Here is a 17,860-nt window from a genome sequence, read left to right on the forward strand (position 1 = left end):
AAGCAGATCGAGTTGAATTTTAGCTAATATTTCTTATCTCCGTTTTTCTTATCTATTTTCTATGAACCTAATTGTGTGATACAAAATAATTTGTGGTTGGAAACAAAAATGTAATTTTTATCACAGTTCAGCGCAAATGTTTGAATAAATTTATCTTTGGCTTAATTTTTTGAGAGATTTATGAATGGAAGCTAAAATTTAGTTTACTTTTTTTAATTAGTTATTTGATTTAAATAAAACATCATATAAAATTTAGAAATATCTTAAAAATAATTGCTAATCGTTACTAACAACTTATTATTAAAATTGTCCTTTTTTCTTCATTTCGGAAACAAACGAAGAACCCAATTTCGATTTTGTATCTTTGCCGAACATTGGTAAACGAATCAAACAAACCCATTTGTTCTTACTTCACGAACACAGCCACTGTCACCCGGCAGCCATCATTTTTTTTTTGACAGATTAGAAATTTGACATTTCTCGCTGACAAAAATTATTTTAACAAATTTTGTTTTCCGACCGATTTGCAAGAAGTTTTCTTATTTTTAAAAATTGTTTATAATTTATTTCTTCTGGGTGATTGTATAAATGATCAAAAGAATAATGACTGACGTTGATGTTAAAGCTGGAATAAATCTAATTTTGAAAAAAATCGATGAAACATACGCTAATCGATCCAAGGTAAATCTAATTCCATTTCATAACAGACGATTTGTGATAAGAAATTTCATGATAACAAATTATTTTTCTCCTAGGAAATCACCTCACCAAAACCTCTTCTAGTTGCTGTGAGTAAAACAAAACCATCACAAATGATAATCGAAGCATATTCAACTGGTCAAAGGCATTTCGGTGAAAACTATGTTCAAGAATTGATCGAAAAAGGAGCAGACACAGAAATTCAATCTCAGTGTCCAGATATTCGTTGGCATTTTATTGGTCATTTGCAGAAAAATAAAATAAATAAAGTAAAGTTTTATTACATTTATTTACTTTCAATTTAAAATGAATTATTTCAACAGATTGTAAATACACCAAACTTGTATATGATTGAGACAGTAGACAGCCAGAAAATTGCAGATTCATTAAACTCCGCCTTGGAAAGAATTCAAAGAGATGACAAACAACCTTTGCGAGTGTTGGTCCAAATCAATACGAGTGGAGAAGAAGGTAAAAAGCTTATCAAAGATATCAAGATTAGATTTGTATATATAAAAAGATAGTCCCACTTTGAAGATAGTAGGTACTTAGTTCGTAACAAAAAATTCATACTAAGATAAAAGCCCCAAACGTTTAACACATTTAAGAATTTCCACGCTGGAGCTGATTTATTATCATTTCCTCACAGCACAACTTTATCTTAAGATTGCATTGGAACTTATCTCAAGCGATAATATTTAACTGATGAGTTGGTTGATGGCTTTTTCCATATCCTTTTTTAAGTCTTTGAAAATATCTCCCTTTAGCTCATCAGCATTAAATGCTTTATTAGATTTCAGTCAGGTGGTTGCAGCTTGACCTGATTATTATCATCCAGATTGACTTCTTGCTGCTACTCGTTGGTTGAAATATTCATTACTCTTCATCACTTAACCCCTTGTAGCCCCATGTGATTTTTTATTTAATATTCCACAAATAGACCAGTGCCGAAGCCTTCAAAAACATTAAAAAGTAAGAAAAAATCATAGTAGGATGAAACCCATTAAAAAAGGAGGTGAATATGATGAAAATTAAAGGAAAAATAAATTACGGGCGAGCCGAGTTCGGAAAGTGGTAGGTTTGAGTTTTTAATGGTAGAAAATGGTATATCTCGATTTCCGGCAAAACTACAAGTCCTATGGAAAAAAGTTGTATGGCAATTTTGGGCTATTTATGAAAATTTACACTTAAATTACTCAAAAACCGTAAGATTTTATGTTACATTGATTAATGTTATGGTTTTTAAGTAATTTAAATGTAAATTTTCATAAATAGCCCAAAATTGTAAATAATGATAAAAAATTTTCGAATTCAAGATTTTTGCATTTTCCGAGAACATGCACTTTGGTGTACTAATGTAAATTTTTGTTTACACTATTAGAAAAGAGAGAACAAAATGCCCACCGATTTTTTGAAAAAAGCTGACATTTTGACACGTGAATTTTCGATTGAAAATTAGGGTGTTTTTTGGTATTAAGTAAAAAAAAAGGTTAAAAAATAAATATTTTAAATCAAATAAATTACTGTGTATTTGGGACATAATAAAGTAAGTTTTCACCAAATTTCGTTTTTTTGAAAAAAAATAAAAATAAAAAACCAAAAACTCGGTTTTTTGAATTTTTCACATAAATTTTGAGGTTATGTGAAAAAATTGTTGATTCATAAGTTGTAGATCTTTTTATAACCTACAACCTTGCCATACAACTTTTTTCCATAGGACTTGTAGTTTTTTCGGAAATCGAGATACATATACCATTTTTTACCAATAAATACTCAAACCTACCACTTCCCGAACTCGGCTCGCCCGTAATTTATTTTTCCTTTAATTTTCATCATATTAACCTCCTTTTCCAATGGGTTTCATCTAACTATGATTTTTTTTGGTTTCGAAAATTATCAACCCTGGGCTAAAAGCTATACAAACTATAATATGTTTCTTCTTTTAAAGCTTATATTATAATATAACAAATTTTTAGATATTGTTTTACCGAAATAGTACACCATATTTCTAATAAATGGTAGGTACTTATAGTTTTTAATTGGCAGTTAATGTTGAAAGTTCGGCTTTTTTTTGAAAATAAGCAAATTTGTGTAAAACTACGAAATTCAGAAAAAATGTTTTTCCTGGAAATGTTTTTTTTTGGATATTAGGAAAATGCCTTAAAAAATAAATATTAGATAGTTTTTTGTTTGAATTTTTGCATTTATATCTTAGAGGATATAATATGTATATGGAGTGCTTGTGCTGTTAGTTCCTTGAAGCTTTTATAGAGGGCTGTAGTTTCTTTAAGTTTTTCGATGAGTGCATGCCTCCATTTTATTTTCATTTGATGGCTGTCATCAACAAGCGTGTTTATTTACAGCTGCAGAACCGGACTCTCATTGAAAAACGAAAGCAGCGACCCCTATCCATGCATATGGCGTTACAATGTATTAGGTATAGGAACCAGCACTCCATATATTATATCCTCTAAGATTTATATACAAAAATAAATTACACAGGTCGACAAAAATAAAAATATTTTTTGTGCTTGGGTTTAATTTGCACTTTTTGGGTTCATGGTAAACCAAAACAATAGATAATCACCCTTTCCCCTCCTAAGATCTGCTTTTGTAGTGTTGGGAGCAAAAATACAATTTTCATACCCTGTGAGCCTAACTCGAGTCTTATGAGCTATAGTGCAAGAACCGTGCATTGTACAAAAAAACTTAAGGTCTTAAATGTAGATAATTTAAAGTTCTACATTTTTGCCAAAGCACTTTATTCGACTTAAATTATAACAAAAAAGTTATGATAAATACAAGGGTTTTTTGCTCCAAAAAACCAGGTTTTGTTGAGTTCAAACTGTAATATTTTTTTATCTAACTTCCACTTTTATACTTTTTTGAAAACTGCAATACCGGAACAAGTTTTAAAAATAATAAACCAGAGTTACACAATACAATTTTTTTTGGTCTTGTTGCTCTGAAATAAAAGTAAGAAATTGAGTTTTTATGGAACTCGGAACTGTTAATTAATTTGCAAAAAAATGGCGTATGAAATAAAAAATATTTTTATTAGTTAATTGTTTCTTATTGTTAGGCAATGTTTTAGTGAAAGAATTGTAAAAAACAAAAATCAATTATGGGCAGAGGAAGCAAAATACTGTTGCAAAGTAGGGATTTTTCGAAATTTCACAAGAACTGTAAGTATTTGGGATGAAAGAGTTACCAAATTCTGATAGATCTTAAGTTTGCCTATCAGCCCATTTTGTTTAATCCATTACTTTTTAGACACCCTGTATATGCAACAAAATAATAAAAAAAAAAAACTATGCAAAAAAATTAATTTAACTTTTCAATAAAAAAGAATTTCAATATGAACTAGTTTGGCTACAGTTTGGATACAGTTATTTGTGTAAGCAGTTATTTTTGTATAATAAAAATACCGTCAGAGTGAATTACTTTTACCATAAATATTGAAAATAGAAGGTATCAAATAATGCCTCAAGCTCCCATTTGACAAAAATTCAAAAAAAAAACGAAAATTTCGATTTAATTTTTCTTTTTTCTTCTTAAATTTCCTTTTTTTTTCTTATTTTTCTGAATATGAATATGAAAACAGCAATAAAATGAAGAAAACAAAACAAAAATCAGCAAAAACGGGTAAGATGTTCTCGAGTTTTTGCCAAAATTACGCACGACAATTTTTGTAAAAGACAGATTTACTTGAAAACTGGAAATTGCTCTGCTGACTTCAAAAGCAAATTTAAAAAAATATATTTTCCAGATGAGTATCAATATATCTACATATCATAATTTCATAGTCACAACCCAAGCACAAATTTCGTGTTAAATTGTGTTATTTAAACTTATTTTTTACTTGCGATATAGGTACTATATATCAAGTTATGCATTCGTACAAAAAAAAAAAGTTGAGATAACATTTTTCCATGACATTACGATGGTAGACAATGCCAAAAAAGTGGGTCCCGGAAGTCTGTCTGTCTGTCTGTCTGTCTGTCAGTCTGTCAGTCTGTCAGTCTGTCAGTCTGTCAGTCTGTCAGTCTGTCAGTCTGTCAGTCTGTCAGTCTGTCAGTCTGTCAGTCTGTCAGTCTGTCAGTCTGTCAGTCTGTCAGTCTGTCAGTCTGTCAGTCTGTCAGTCTGTCAGTCTGTCTGTCTGTATAAGGAGCTACAGCCTAAACGGATGGACCGATTTATGTCAAACTTGGTATGTAGCGTTATTTGGCGACTCTCCAGAGGGGTTTTTGGAATTTATTTTTTTGGACCAAAAATAACGGTACTTGTCATACACCGATTTTAGTTAAATTGAAATATCTCAATAACGGCTCTAACGATTTTGTTTAAAAAATTCAAATGATAGTTTTAAACTAAGGTCTATCTTCAAATGAAAAATTTTTTTTTTGAAAATCATTATTAACGGTACCTGCCATAGAACCGTTTTTTTCAAATCCGATTATCTCCGAAACTGCTTATTCCATTTCAACGAAACTTTTTGTGAAGGAGCATTTCTATAATTTAAATATAAACCAAGAATAAAATTTTAAAAAATTTAATTTTTCGATTTTTAAAAAAAATTTGAAAATTTTTTTTGAAAAATCTTTGTTTGAATATTGCTACTGTATAAAGCTCATCTTTTTTTGATAATTTAAAATTGATAAAGATGTAATGTGCATTTTATTTTTTATTTGCCAAAATCTTAAGGTTTGAGCAATGGTTAATATTCTTCACTTAAAACCGTTCTTATAAGACCAATCAGACCATAAGTAAAAAGGTCTCTAAAAGATCATACAAAATAGCCGACAAAATTATATACATACATAGGTATGCGATTTTGGGAAGTCTTATGCTGGTCCTCCAGTTGCCTTTCATAAGACAAATTTTGAAACAACACATTCAATTCTAATGTTCTTTGCTTTCAATTCTATTAAACCAACGTCTGTTGGAGTTATTTTCTCAACAAATTGATCAATAAGTGTACACTCGTGTACTCGAGCTGCTCATTGAAAGCTTTCTATGGACTCATCTTTTTTTTTTTTATTTTTTTCCTAGTCGATTAACGTAATCAACGTATTTTTCCTTCAAACAACATACATTTAACCAAAATCTCACAAAATCTAAAAATGAAAAAAAAAAAAGCCACTGATCAGAAGTATCTCGATCAATATTGAAAAATGTAGCAAATGCCGTAACACCGTCACAACACCTCCGCAACACTCGATAAAATAATTAGTCAAAAAATATAATATTTTGTCGAGTGTTGTGGCTGAGTTGCGGGGCTGAAAAAAATCATATTTTTTTTAAATTAATTTTTAATCTTGCTCAAGAATTTCCAATGTTTTCACTTACCAAAATAAATTTTAAAAAAAAATTAAAAAAAGAACCCAGCCCGATAAGCTAGAAATCAGTGATTCAATTCCGGCAGAAGGCTATCAAAAATGTATGCTATTTAAAACTTTTTTTTGTTAATAATTAAAAAATAACTGTGTTTTACTTACACATCAGCTAAACAATAAATTCTATATGCAAATAATCCACAAAAAAAATTATTTTATTTATCTTCCTACATTAAGCAATAAGCAGTAAGCAATTCAATTAAAATTATAAGTTTTTGAGCAAATACTCGTATTCTATGAAAACATTCGTTTCACTTGTAAAATTTTTCGAATTCTTTATGAAAACAAAATTTTCAATTGATTTTATTATTTATTTGTTATCAGATTAAAATTGTTAAAAATTAATAAAGCTATGTATTCTTTATGAAAATTTAAAAAAAATTTTTTAAACCTTTATAATCTTGGCGGTCGAACTAGGTAAAAAAATTATTGTTTTTTTCATTTGTTATATTTTTAACAACTTTCTTTTGGTGTAATAAAATATATTTAAAATGGTCTAATAAAGAATAATCAAACATATTTGTACAAGTATTCCAAGACTTTCAACTCTTATGTGGACTATTTTTCGGTATTTTTAAACTTGTATGTGCTATATGCGTGGCAATAATGTATGCCATTTGACCTTGAACAACATTTCTTGCATTAATAGTCTGTAACAAAGTTCATCTCTGTGAATTTTTCCTAAGTTTAACTATCAAACAATATGTTGTTTAATTTGATCGCACTATAAGTTTTCCGGAGTCTCTAAAACAATTTCAAAATTAGCTTCCTAGAAACCAATATTATTATTTTCTTATTTAAGGTAACTTCACGTTTTAAACAACTTATTCTTTACAGAAAAAAATGGTGTTCCTCCTACAGAAGCGGTCGGTCTCTACAAACACATATCGGAAAATCTGAAGAATCTCAAAGTAGATGGTCTAATGACTATTGGTCGATTTGGTCATGACTACTCTACCGGACCAAATCCAGATTTTATAGTTATGATGGAATGTCATCGAAAAGTATGCGAAGAACTAAATCTTGAACCATCGTCTGTTCAAGTTTCTATGGGAATGTCTGATGATTTCGACAAAGCAGTATGTATTCAATCGAAATCTTAAATTTATTTATTTTTTCTTTCAAAAATAGTTCCAAATGAAATGAAAGAATTTTTTTCGAAAAAAACTATTGACGAGATAGAGAACGACCTGTTTCACTGTAGTTAATGTTTTGTTTAAATTTTTATTTTCAGATTGAAATGGGCAGCACAATCGTTCGTGTTGGAAGTTCTATTTTTGGATACCGCGCGAAGAAGAATGCCGCATAAAAAATCTGTAGATGATGTGTAACGATAGCCCCCGATAGCTAAAGAAGAGATGCACAATATCTACAAATAGAAGAAGATAACATTTTGTTATTAGTTTAAAAATTTTTATTTTTAAGCAAAACATTCAGCTTCACTTTTGTTTTGTAGAAAGATTCCTATATTATTGTTGTAATTATTAAAATAGTTATATGAATGATTTTTAAAATATGAATGTTATCGACTGTTATTGTGGAATTACAATAATTTTATCTTCCATGGATTTTTTATTTTTTTTTTTTATTAAATTAATGCTTTCCAAGAGATTTATTTTAGAAGCTATTACGTAGTCTTTTTTAAAGACTTTTAAGATATAGATCTTTAACACAACTCACTAAAACGGTAGTGTAAAATATAATAATAATAAAACTGTACATTCATAAATTTAACTTGTTGATATGTCTTCTCTGTAAAATGAAATAAATCTTGAAATAATTTTACACCTAGATAAAATTATGCAAAATATTCCTTTAACATTTAGGCTTGAGTTATTTATTCAAAAAAGTATCCAAGTGTTGGTACCTAAATCTCAACAAAATACACGTCTGGTAATTTGGCTATAGGCCAAAATTTTAAAATTGCATTTCTTCTTCTCTCTTCTTCGTCTAAATTTATTTTCTAATTTTATTTTGGGCGAAAGGAAAAAAATGTTGCCCACGGTCTATGTGATTGCGTATTTTCAACTTGTGCTTCTTCTTTTTCACGAAAAGAAAAAAAAGTTCATTAGACACAATACTTGAAAGGGGATGGGGGTGGAATATTTCAATAGTTCGAGAAGACTGAAAGAGCAAACATACTTCTACTGCAATTACTAATCAGCTATAGAATTTGGATTTGAGCCAAACAGCTATTATGTTGTATTAGATTTTTTTTTCTTCTTTAAAGGCCGTTTCGATGTTCTCTTTCCTTTATGATATTATAGCTGCTAGTAGTCCCCTGTATGCAATATAATATTCAAAACATATTGGCAATGTTTGAAATACATAATTTGTATTTTCAAATTTTGTAGCACGTAATCCGACAACTATTCAAGAATGTTTTTTTTTTTTATTTTAAACAAAAGAAAGTATTGAAAAGGGGCTTTCGACAAATAGATAATGCACACCGAAAATGTGTAGTAGCTTGGTATATAAATTGTTTTTTGGATGTATTTTGGCAAGCATTACCTGGGATTTAGGTTTTTTTTTCGGATAAATGGGGGACAGGTTAAAGTTTCAGGTTTTAATTTTAAATCATGTGGAAATGTGGGATGGTCATATTGAGCTATGTTTGTTAACTTAAAAAGAACTGGGTATAATTTGATGGATGCAATTTTTTCCTATTACAACAACATAACAATATAAAATTATGACCTGCTTTTTTAAGACCAAGATAAAGTCTAATGAATTGCTGGTCCAGATTTCTATTATCTAAGAGAATTTTTTTTCTGAAGCTGAAAATTGTGAAAGTGAGTCCATTTTTGTGATCTCAGAGAATTTAACAAGACATTCTAATAAGGTTCTGAAAATAAGAATGACTTACCTACACGCTACATAAATCTATTTAATCTAAAGAAAATTGCAATGGATAGGCTCTAGGCACTGGAAATTTAACTAAAAATAGTTGAGATGAGCCCAAGTAAGCTTAACTAAAACGTAGCGTTAAGCATTTGTTATGAGCTAAAGACTAATAAAATTTGTATGCATTAAAGATTTTCCATTTTGTAAGGCTCTAATAATGATAAAAAGCCTTTTCTATTAATTATATCTTAATTCTGAACGCATTAAATGTAAGAAGACGTGTATCTACTAAGCTAAAAAAAGGATAAGATCTAAGAAACCCCAATGGATGAACATTTAAATGATAATAACAAATTGTAATATTAACTCCTAAGTGGGCTTGAGGTCAATTTTGTTTATCCTAATATTAAAAAAGGTCACGAAGATAGAAATAATTAATAACAAATTGTATAGAATGACCAAAAATCCTTTTTCAAATCAATATCACACTGTTCAAATTTTGTTCACAATTAATATTTTTGTTTGTCCAGAATATTTATACATACATAGCTATTTTGTGAGTTTCCCCCGAAGGGAATTTACATTGCTAAACTAGTTTCTTGTTCGCCAAAACTTAAGTCGGAAAAGAGAGGTAGACTATATTATCATATTAGTCAAATAAAAGTATGTGGAGTTTTCCTGAAGTGAACAACTTTTCGCCCGGAACTCATAATAGTGTAAAAATGAAATTTAACTTTCCGGGTGGAAACTTGTTTACCTACGTGAAACGGGGGGCAGAATGGTTCTGAGAATACTTTTGATTTAGTATGTGTACCTTCTAAACGCCTCTTCCCTTTGAAGCTCAAGTAAACTCATGAGTTGAGTTATCGTAGACAAGATGCTATTAAAAGCTGTTGTAAGTCAATAACACCTTTATTTTGAGATTGAAATTTCTTACCAGCTTGTTAGGGATCATTGCTAGTATTGCAATTGATTAAAAATAAGAAAATGTTTTTAGACAGTTCATTTTTAGGTTTTATGTAGGGTAATATTACCAAAAACTGAAAAATTAATTTAGGTAGGTACAATTTAATTTATTTTGACCAATATTATAAACACTTATGCAAAAAATTACAACAACCAGATTTGTGCCAATGACCTTTTTTACAAGATTGTAGGCCAATTTGTCATATAAGGTGATTATTTTTTTTTAATACATAGCTCAATAGAGTCATATAATATCGAAATCTCTTTAAAAAAGTACGCATACGCCACAGTGGACGTATTTTTTTATTGGAAAAGTGTAGTAGGAAAAATAAAAATATTTAAGTGAAATCAATGGTTTATATTGATTTTATGTTATTTTGTATACACTTTTATGTGGAGGGGCAACAAAAGGCGAAAAAAGGGCATTGGCAAAATTTCGAAAAAACCAAGAAACAAAAGGTTCTTACGAAGAAGGCGGTGGATGGATGATGTTTTGGGAGTGTATACTAACTTCTGGTGTAGAAAACTCAACCTTTATTGAGGAAAAAATTTTTATTAAGAAATTCTTAAGAACAACCTGCAACAGAGGCTAAAATAGATCAATGGATACAAGAATTCGCCTAAGTAATTATATGCTCGCCAAAACTTTTAGTTTGAAGTTTGCGGTGTCTTATGCCCATAATTTGTTTCGTTTTTTTTGTAGTTGGGAGTAAATCATTTTTCGTAAACCATTTTGACACAAATTATCAGTTTCAAGTTTTAGTAGCAAAATTTTAAGGATTTTTCGTAGAAATTAGTTGAGACGTTTACGAGAAAATTTGAAGTCAAGATAGCGGTTCGACATAATAATTTTCTTAATGAATTTCAAACATCTATAATACCTTCTTACATATTTTAACAAAGCTAGTAAAAATTAAAAAAAATTAATTTAAATGTACGCATACCTCACCGTGTACGTTTTTGTATTTTTTTTGCTGGAAATTGTATTGATATTAATTAAATCTGATCTAATCTGATTTATTGTATCTTATGGCATTTATAACTAGAATAAGAAAAAAATTAATAAGTTATAATTAATTTACAGAACAGAATTTACTTTTGGAAATCAAACATAATCAGAATTAATTTGGAAATATGTGTCCATTAAGGTGGTCCTGATATGGTTTTTTTTCGAAAATCCACTGTTGATGGACATCAATTAGTTCTAAATAGCGGATTTTTATTTCAACTGCTTAGTCTCCCGGTACTATCCGCGACTCTAATAGAAAAACCTATACAAAATTTCCTGCTATGAAAATCAAAAGGATATGTTTTACATGTAAATTTCACGTTAAATACGGGCTAGGAAGGAAGTCAAATAAAAATCTAAAAAAGTTAGGGAAATTATTTCTCAACATTTCCAACCGAATGGCGGGTATGCAACTGCAACTGTATGTCCCGGAAATGAACACGGTCCATATGTTCCGACATTAATTCCAGAAACCATTTGAAAATTAACCTTAAAGCAAAATATGGGGCGGCTATGCAACAAAACCGTGCACTTTGTGATAAAAGCATGAATTTTACATCGTTGGTAGTAGTGAATATAAGAGTAGTTATTTTGAGATATTGGGCCACTTTGCATTCCATCCGGAAGGGTGGATACAAGAGTTTTTGTGTGTTGAACTCGCTTAATTGCATATCATAGTATGGGTAGTGAAACATTTTTATTCATATGATACATGATTTCGAGGTATTTTTTAACGCCCAATCGATACCAAAATCAGTCGACCGTAATTTAAAAAGTTATTAGACTCTTCATGAATAGTCTTTTAATTTAATTTTTTTAAACTGCATATAAATTTTAAACATCCTTAATAATTATATTTATTATATTTAGATATCATGGAATATTGTATTTTTATGACAAACTTAAAGAGTTTTTTATTGAATTTTCATACAAATTAAAGTTTTTTTTTCGAAACAAGTGCTTAGTGCTTATAACATTCGACTTAAGGCCAGGCGCACACATGCGATTTTGATCGCGCGATTATTCAGTCGCAAATTAGATGACAACAATGTCAATGACTGTAGACACAATTTTCAAATTTTTAATCGCGGGAAGCATGTGTGTTCACAAGCATTGAAATCCTTGTGATCCATTTTTGCGACCGAATAATCGCGCGACTAAAATCGCATGTGTGCGCCTAGCGTAAGGCATGTACCTTGTAAAATACTTTTGGTACCAAAATGCATCTTCTACATGATAGTGGTCGGATGTTTCAAAAAAATAGTTTTTCTGATCTTTGTTTCTGCAACTTCAAGCTCATATATCTCGAAACCTCTTACAATGGTTTTTATCTGAAAAATCGGTACTCGTATAGAACTCCACACAAGCTTTCATATTCTCATTCCATGTTTATATTAAAATCGAAATAATTCTCTAACTCTACTCCGAAAACCCATAGTAATTATTACCGTTGAGGGTTCACCAAAGTGATTTAATTTGGCATGAACTCTTCTAATTGCTATTTTGTTCTTTAAAAGACATTTATGCCAAATTCAAATAACTTCAAAAGTTTAATGCAATAACAAAAAACTAATAGAATTTTTTCTAACATACAAAAATTAGTTTTGGATACAAAAGAAATCGATATTGAATTATAGAATTCTTATTTGATGGCATTTTAATATTATTTGTTATTATATTTTCTGCTTTTAATTCTGAAACTCGAGACTAATAGAAAGCAGAAAATCCAAATATTTCATAGACAACATATAATTGAACATTTTTTAACCTCTAAAATTGAAGAACATTTTTCAAAATATGTACCATGTCAACACTTGACTATTGCCAATAAATTCAAATATTTGCATCAATTGTCATAAAAAATATTCTGCATTTCTAAAACCACAAAAAAAAAACCATATCCCACATATCAATCCATATATTTTTAGATGAGCTCTATGAAACAATCTACAAGTCCATCTGTAGACCGTGGAAATGCCGTTTTTTTTTTTTTTTTGGTTCCTGACTAAACTTAATCTTCATCATATACCAAGGCAAAAACAAAAATTAATATTGTTTTTCTTTATATACATGAACAAGTAAAATATAACTATAAATGTGCCAATCCCCAAAAAAAAATCCAAAAGGTGTATGCGTGTGACTCACTTTCAATAATACGCAATGAAAGAAATAGAACAAACAATAACAACAAAAACACAAAACTTTTTCAAAAATTCTATATGTTTTGTTGTTGTTTTTGAAAATGAAAAAAATATCATTTTCTTGTATAAGAATATTCTTTTCATCAATAGAATTTTCAACAAAAAAAATTTTAAATTTAGAATCTAAAACGAATAGACACGAAAACCCCACACAGACATTCAAAACCACAAGCTACTAAATAAGGAATCACAATATGTATCTGAAAATCTATAGACACCATTTTCAATACACAAGCATTTTTATCTATTTATCTAGGAAAAACTCAGATCGTATTCTTTTTTTTTGCTAGTTCATCTATTTGAATATAGAAAATTGTATAGTTTTTTTGAGTGTATTGGTGAAATTTGGACAATTTTCGAACGACGGAAATTTAACATAAAGTACCTTGGCTTCACAATAAAATTGATCAGAACCGTCAGTACGCTCTGACCGCTCGATCCAACCAGACAACTAAAGTTTAGCAAGATGGTAAGGATTTGAGTATAGAAAATACTTAAAGTTTAAATAATAAAATAAATAAAAAATAAGTGAAAAAGTGATAAAAAAAATTTTGAAAAACCAACAAATTTGCTCAAAAATCAAAGAAAAAGGAAATAAGTGTTGCCGAAAAAGAGATAAATTTTAAAAAAATATGTGAACATAAGAACAGTGTTAAAAATCATAAAATAAAATATCGAAAAAAAATGATAAAATTGATAAAGCAATGAAGGATAAAAGGATTATAATACTCTTCAACTTCAAAAATGCTTATATTCAAAAAACTTTGCCCTATATTTTTTTTTTTTAAACTTCAAAGTATCTATCTATCCATCGTTTCTATAGCCCTAAAGTGAATATAGAACACTGAAATTCTTTACAAACCAAAGCCATAAATAGATTATTGCGTGCGTGTTGAAATACAAGTGTGTCGTAACGGTAACATGATCTGCACAGCCTTATTATGACGCAAGCCGATAAAATAGTTGCTGAAAATAGATTCCAACGCAAAAGATTTTTTTGTTTTCGGGCCAACTAAATTACTTCAATTGAAATGTGATCTCCATTTTTTGATTTTTTTTTTGTTTGAAAATTAAATTTTAATTCATTTTAAATTTAAAAGTGAATTTAATTTAATTATTTTACATTTTTATATTAAAAAAAGAAACTAAAATGTGAATGCCCCTTTTACTTAATTTTCTTTTATTTAATTAAATAATTTTTTTTATTCAAAATTTAAAAAATACAAATTAAATTAAAATTAAATTTTGCACTATATAGCTAATGCATTAAAATTATTTAACTTTAAGCTCAATTTTAAATTATTTTATATGAAAATTTCATTTTCTTAAAAAAATCAATTTTTTGTACTTACCTAGCAACATTTTTTAAATTTTTTATAAATATTTATAAGATAATTGCAAGAAAAATTAAATCAAATTAATCTGGTTCACATAAATATTAAAAATTAAAAAAATTTAGATTCAAAGTTAAAAAACGAGCAAATTTGTGTATTTCAAAAAACACTTTTTCATTCATTAATTCTTTTATTTAAAATCTTATTTAATAAATATTTTTTGAAATTTTTTTCTAATAGGCCGATGAGAAGAAGAAGGTTAAGAAGAAGAAGACAAAAGAAGAAGGTGGCACCTCAGAGACCGCTTCTGAGGCCGCATCTGAGGCAGCAACCCCTGCACCAGCTGCAACTCCAGCACCTGCTTCGACCACTGGCTCAAAGAGGGCGTCCGGTGGATCACGTGGCTCAAGGAAATCAAAGCGCGCTGGTTCATCTGTGTTCTCCGTTTTCTCACAGAAACAGATCGCTGAATTCAAGGAAGTAAGTACAATAGAAAAAAACTTAAGAAAAGTTCAAATAACTTTTGATAAGATCCCCATCTTAGGTCCAAAAATGTCCCAAATTCTGCTTTTCAATCAGTACAACTCGTAATAGTTTTGACCTTATCAAAAAATTCTAATTTACTCCGAAAATATTTGTTCCAAATTTTCGACAAAATGTTTTTAAAAACAACATTTTGGTAATGTTCCAAATTTACTGTCACAATATTAAAATATCACATTCCATTCATTTTTTGTTCAACATTTTTAACAATCCAAGATCAACAAGTTAACTAATTGATTGTTATGCAATTTGTTCCAAATTCTTAAAATTAAAAAACATTGAGAAATTTTCGACGAATTAATAAAATGACATGACGAATTTTTGTTTTCATCACCATTATTTCAAAATTTGTGCAAACTTAAGGTTTAAAAGCCCAAAAATTCTTCAAAACTTTGATCCAAATTTTTGTTTAAGGCTAAACAAAAAATTGAGAATTCCCAAATGTTTGCTCCTAACTTAAAATCACTTCCCCTCCAAATAAAAAGTAAATAAAAAAAAACAATAAACTAATTCAAAATATATCTTCTCTATATTTCTAGGCTTTCCAACTAATGGATGCTGACAAAGATGGTATCATCGGTAAGAACGATTTGCGTGCCGCTTTCGATTCCGTTGGTAAAATCGCCAACGACAAGGAATTAGATGCTATGTTATCCGAAGCATCTGGCCCAATTAACTTCACCCAATTGTTGTCGTTGTTCGCCAATCGTATGGCCCAATCTGGTGCCAACGATGAAGATGAAGTTGTAATTGCTGCCTTCAAAACATTCGATAACGATGGTCTCATCGATGGTGATAAATTCCGTGAAATGCTCATGAATTTCGGTGATAAATTCACAATGAAGGAAGTCGATGATGCATACGATCAAATGGTTATTGATGATAAGAACATGATCGATACAGCTGCCTTAATCGAAATGCTCACTGGCAAGGAAGAAGAAGGAGAAGGTGAAGGTGAAGAAGGTGCATAAGCACATACAACTCTTAACCAAAACCCAAATGAAAAAAAACAACATCTTTTAATTTTTTTTAAAAATTTTTATTTATTTTAATTTAATAGTTTAATTTAAACTTAAAAAAACAATTTTTTTCATTTTTTTTTTATTTGCTAAAAAAACAATCAAATCAGCAAAGTAAATATGAACAACTATATTTATATAAAAAAAGTGAAATTTTTTTTATTATTATTTTTTACAAAAGTAATATAAATCAAAGCAAGAGAGAAATATTGTTACCCAACATCTTTTTCGGCTGCTTTTTTGTAGCCGAAATTAAATTCAATATCAAATATGAAAAAATCAACAACACCTCAAAAGTTTTCATAAAAAAATATATTTTAATTTAAAAAAAAATATACAAAAAAAACTAAAAATCTAAATTTTCTTATTCACGTCAAATCTCTCGATTCGATCTGGTCAAAAGCGGTTAATCTCAGGGCCTGTGACTATATAGGGTTTCAATTTCTTCTACAACACCAAGAACAACACCAAAAAATCATCCCTCAAACATAATTTCATGTTTATATTTCATACAAAATCATATCAAAAATAATTTTTTTTTTAAATTTATTTTTAAAACTAACAACAAATTTATATTTAGCAACAGTGAAGAGTTTTATAGAAAAATCAAAAAAATAGGTTTAAATCACAAAAAAAAAACTTATACAGTACTTATCTTCTACTCGTATATATTTATTTATACATATTTTTAGTGTGAAATGTTTTTTCTTTTAGTGTGGAAAGCAAGCAATTCAAAAAAACAAAAAAAAAAAAATTAAAAATTATATTTATCAAGAGTTAATTAAATGCATATAATTTAAAAAATAATTAGCAAGCAGTCAACCAAAAATACATATAACGCCAACACTATATATCAAATTAAGTGCATTAACCTTGGCTAAAATTTATATATATATATCTTATATAATATACTCGTATATATACATACATATATAAACAAAAAACCCTCTATCACTTAACAAAAAAAAAAAAAAAGAAAATACTTTGTATTAGTTTCGATGTTATTATTCTTATTAAAAAATACAACAACAAGAAAAAAAGATGCCAAAAGTATACAATTGATCAATCTAAAAAAAAAGCATCATCCTAGATATTTTGTATAAACATTTATTTATTTATTTATTATTATTTTAATCAAACCGATTCTTAAAGGAAGACTTATATATATATGAAATAATCAAACTAACAAAAAAAAGTGTGTGTATACTATATTACTAACAATTGCATAAAGCATATATATCTACAAAAAAAAGGGTTAAAGTTTCCAAAAAAAAAAAAAAAAAAAAACATAACATATCGACATGACACTGATATTAAAAAAAACAATGTACTTGGTATTGGTACATATGATTATGATGAATACAAACAAATTTATTTTACGACGAAGAAAAAAAAATACATTAAAATTATTTATTTACGTATATTGACGAATGTGCATACTATAAACAACAAATTCATATATATATATATAAAAAACATATATTTAGTTATTTAAGGATTTTATTTAGCATGGCTATACAAAAAAAAAAAATATTACCCAGCAGAGAATACTCGAATTATCATTTAATATTTAATAATATTATTATTTTTTTTTTTAGATTTTGTTGAAAATCAATTGTGTGTGTGTGAATTGATTTTCTTCAAAAAAAAACTAATTTTATTCGAAAATGAAAAAAATGAAAAAAAAACATCAAAACAGCAAAACACACATACAATTTATAAAAAATTATATTTATATATTTAAACGCACGAAAACAAAAAAAAACTTTAGAAAATTATTTTATATTTATTGATTTAAACACTATTTTTTTAACTTTATAAAATTCTTCACTAACACTGAACATATTTT

General features: G+C 28.3%; 2 protein-coding genes across 2 annotated transcripts; both read left to right on the top strand.

Annotated features, from left to right (window-relative positions):
* The first annotated feature begins 473 nt into the window (after positions 1-473).
* Positions 474-7,671, top strand: LOC129913481 (pyridoxal phosphate homeostasis protein). The gene is made up of 5 exons (XM_055992180.1): positions 474-681; positions 756-968; positions 1,023-1,170; positions 6,933-7,174; positions 7,330-7,671. The coding sequence occupies exons 1-5, from the start codon at positions 589-591 to the stop codon at positions 7,402-7,404; spliced, it is 771 nt and encodes a 256-aa protein (XP_055848155.1). The 5' UTR covers positions 474-588; the 3' UTR covers positions 7,405-7,671.
* A 5,764-nt stretch (positions 7,672-13,435) lies between these two features.
* LOC129913482 (myosin regulatory light chain 2) lies at positions 13,436-17,303 on the top strand. The gene is made up of 3 exons (XM_055992181.1): positions 13,436-13,584; positions 14,690-14,929; positions 15,532-17,303. The coding sequence occupies exons 1-3, from the start codon at positions 13,582-13,584 to the stop codon at positions 15,961-15,963; spliced, it is 675 nt and encodes a 224-aa protein (XP_055848156.1). The 5' UTR covers positions 13,436-13,581; the 3' UTR covers positions 15,964-17,303.
* Positions 17,304-17,860: the final 557 nt, after the last annotated feature.

Source organism: Episyrphus balteatus, chromosome 3 (genome assembly GCF_945859705.1).
Source record: "Episyrphus balteatus chromosome 3, idEpiBalt1.1, whole genome shotgun sequence".
In the NCBI taxonomy this organism is placed as follows: domain Eukaryota; kingdom Metazoa; phylum Arthropoda; class Insecta; order Diptera; family Syrphidae; genus Episyrphus; species Episyrphus balteatus.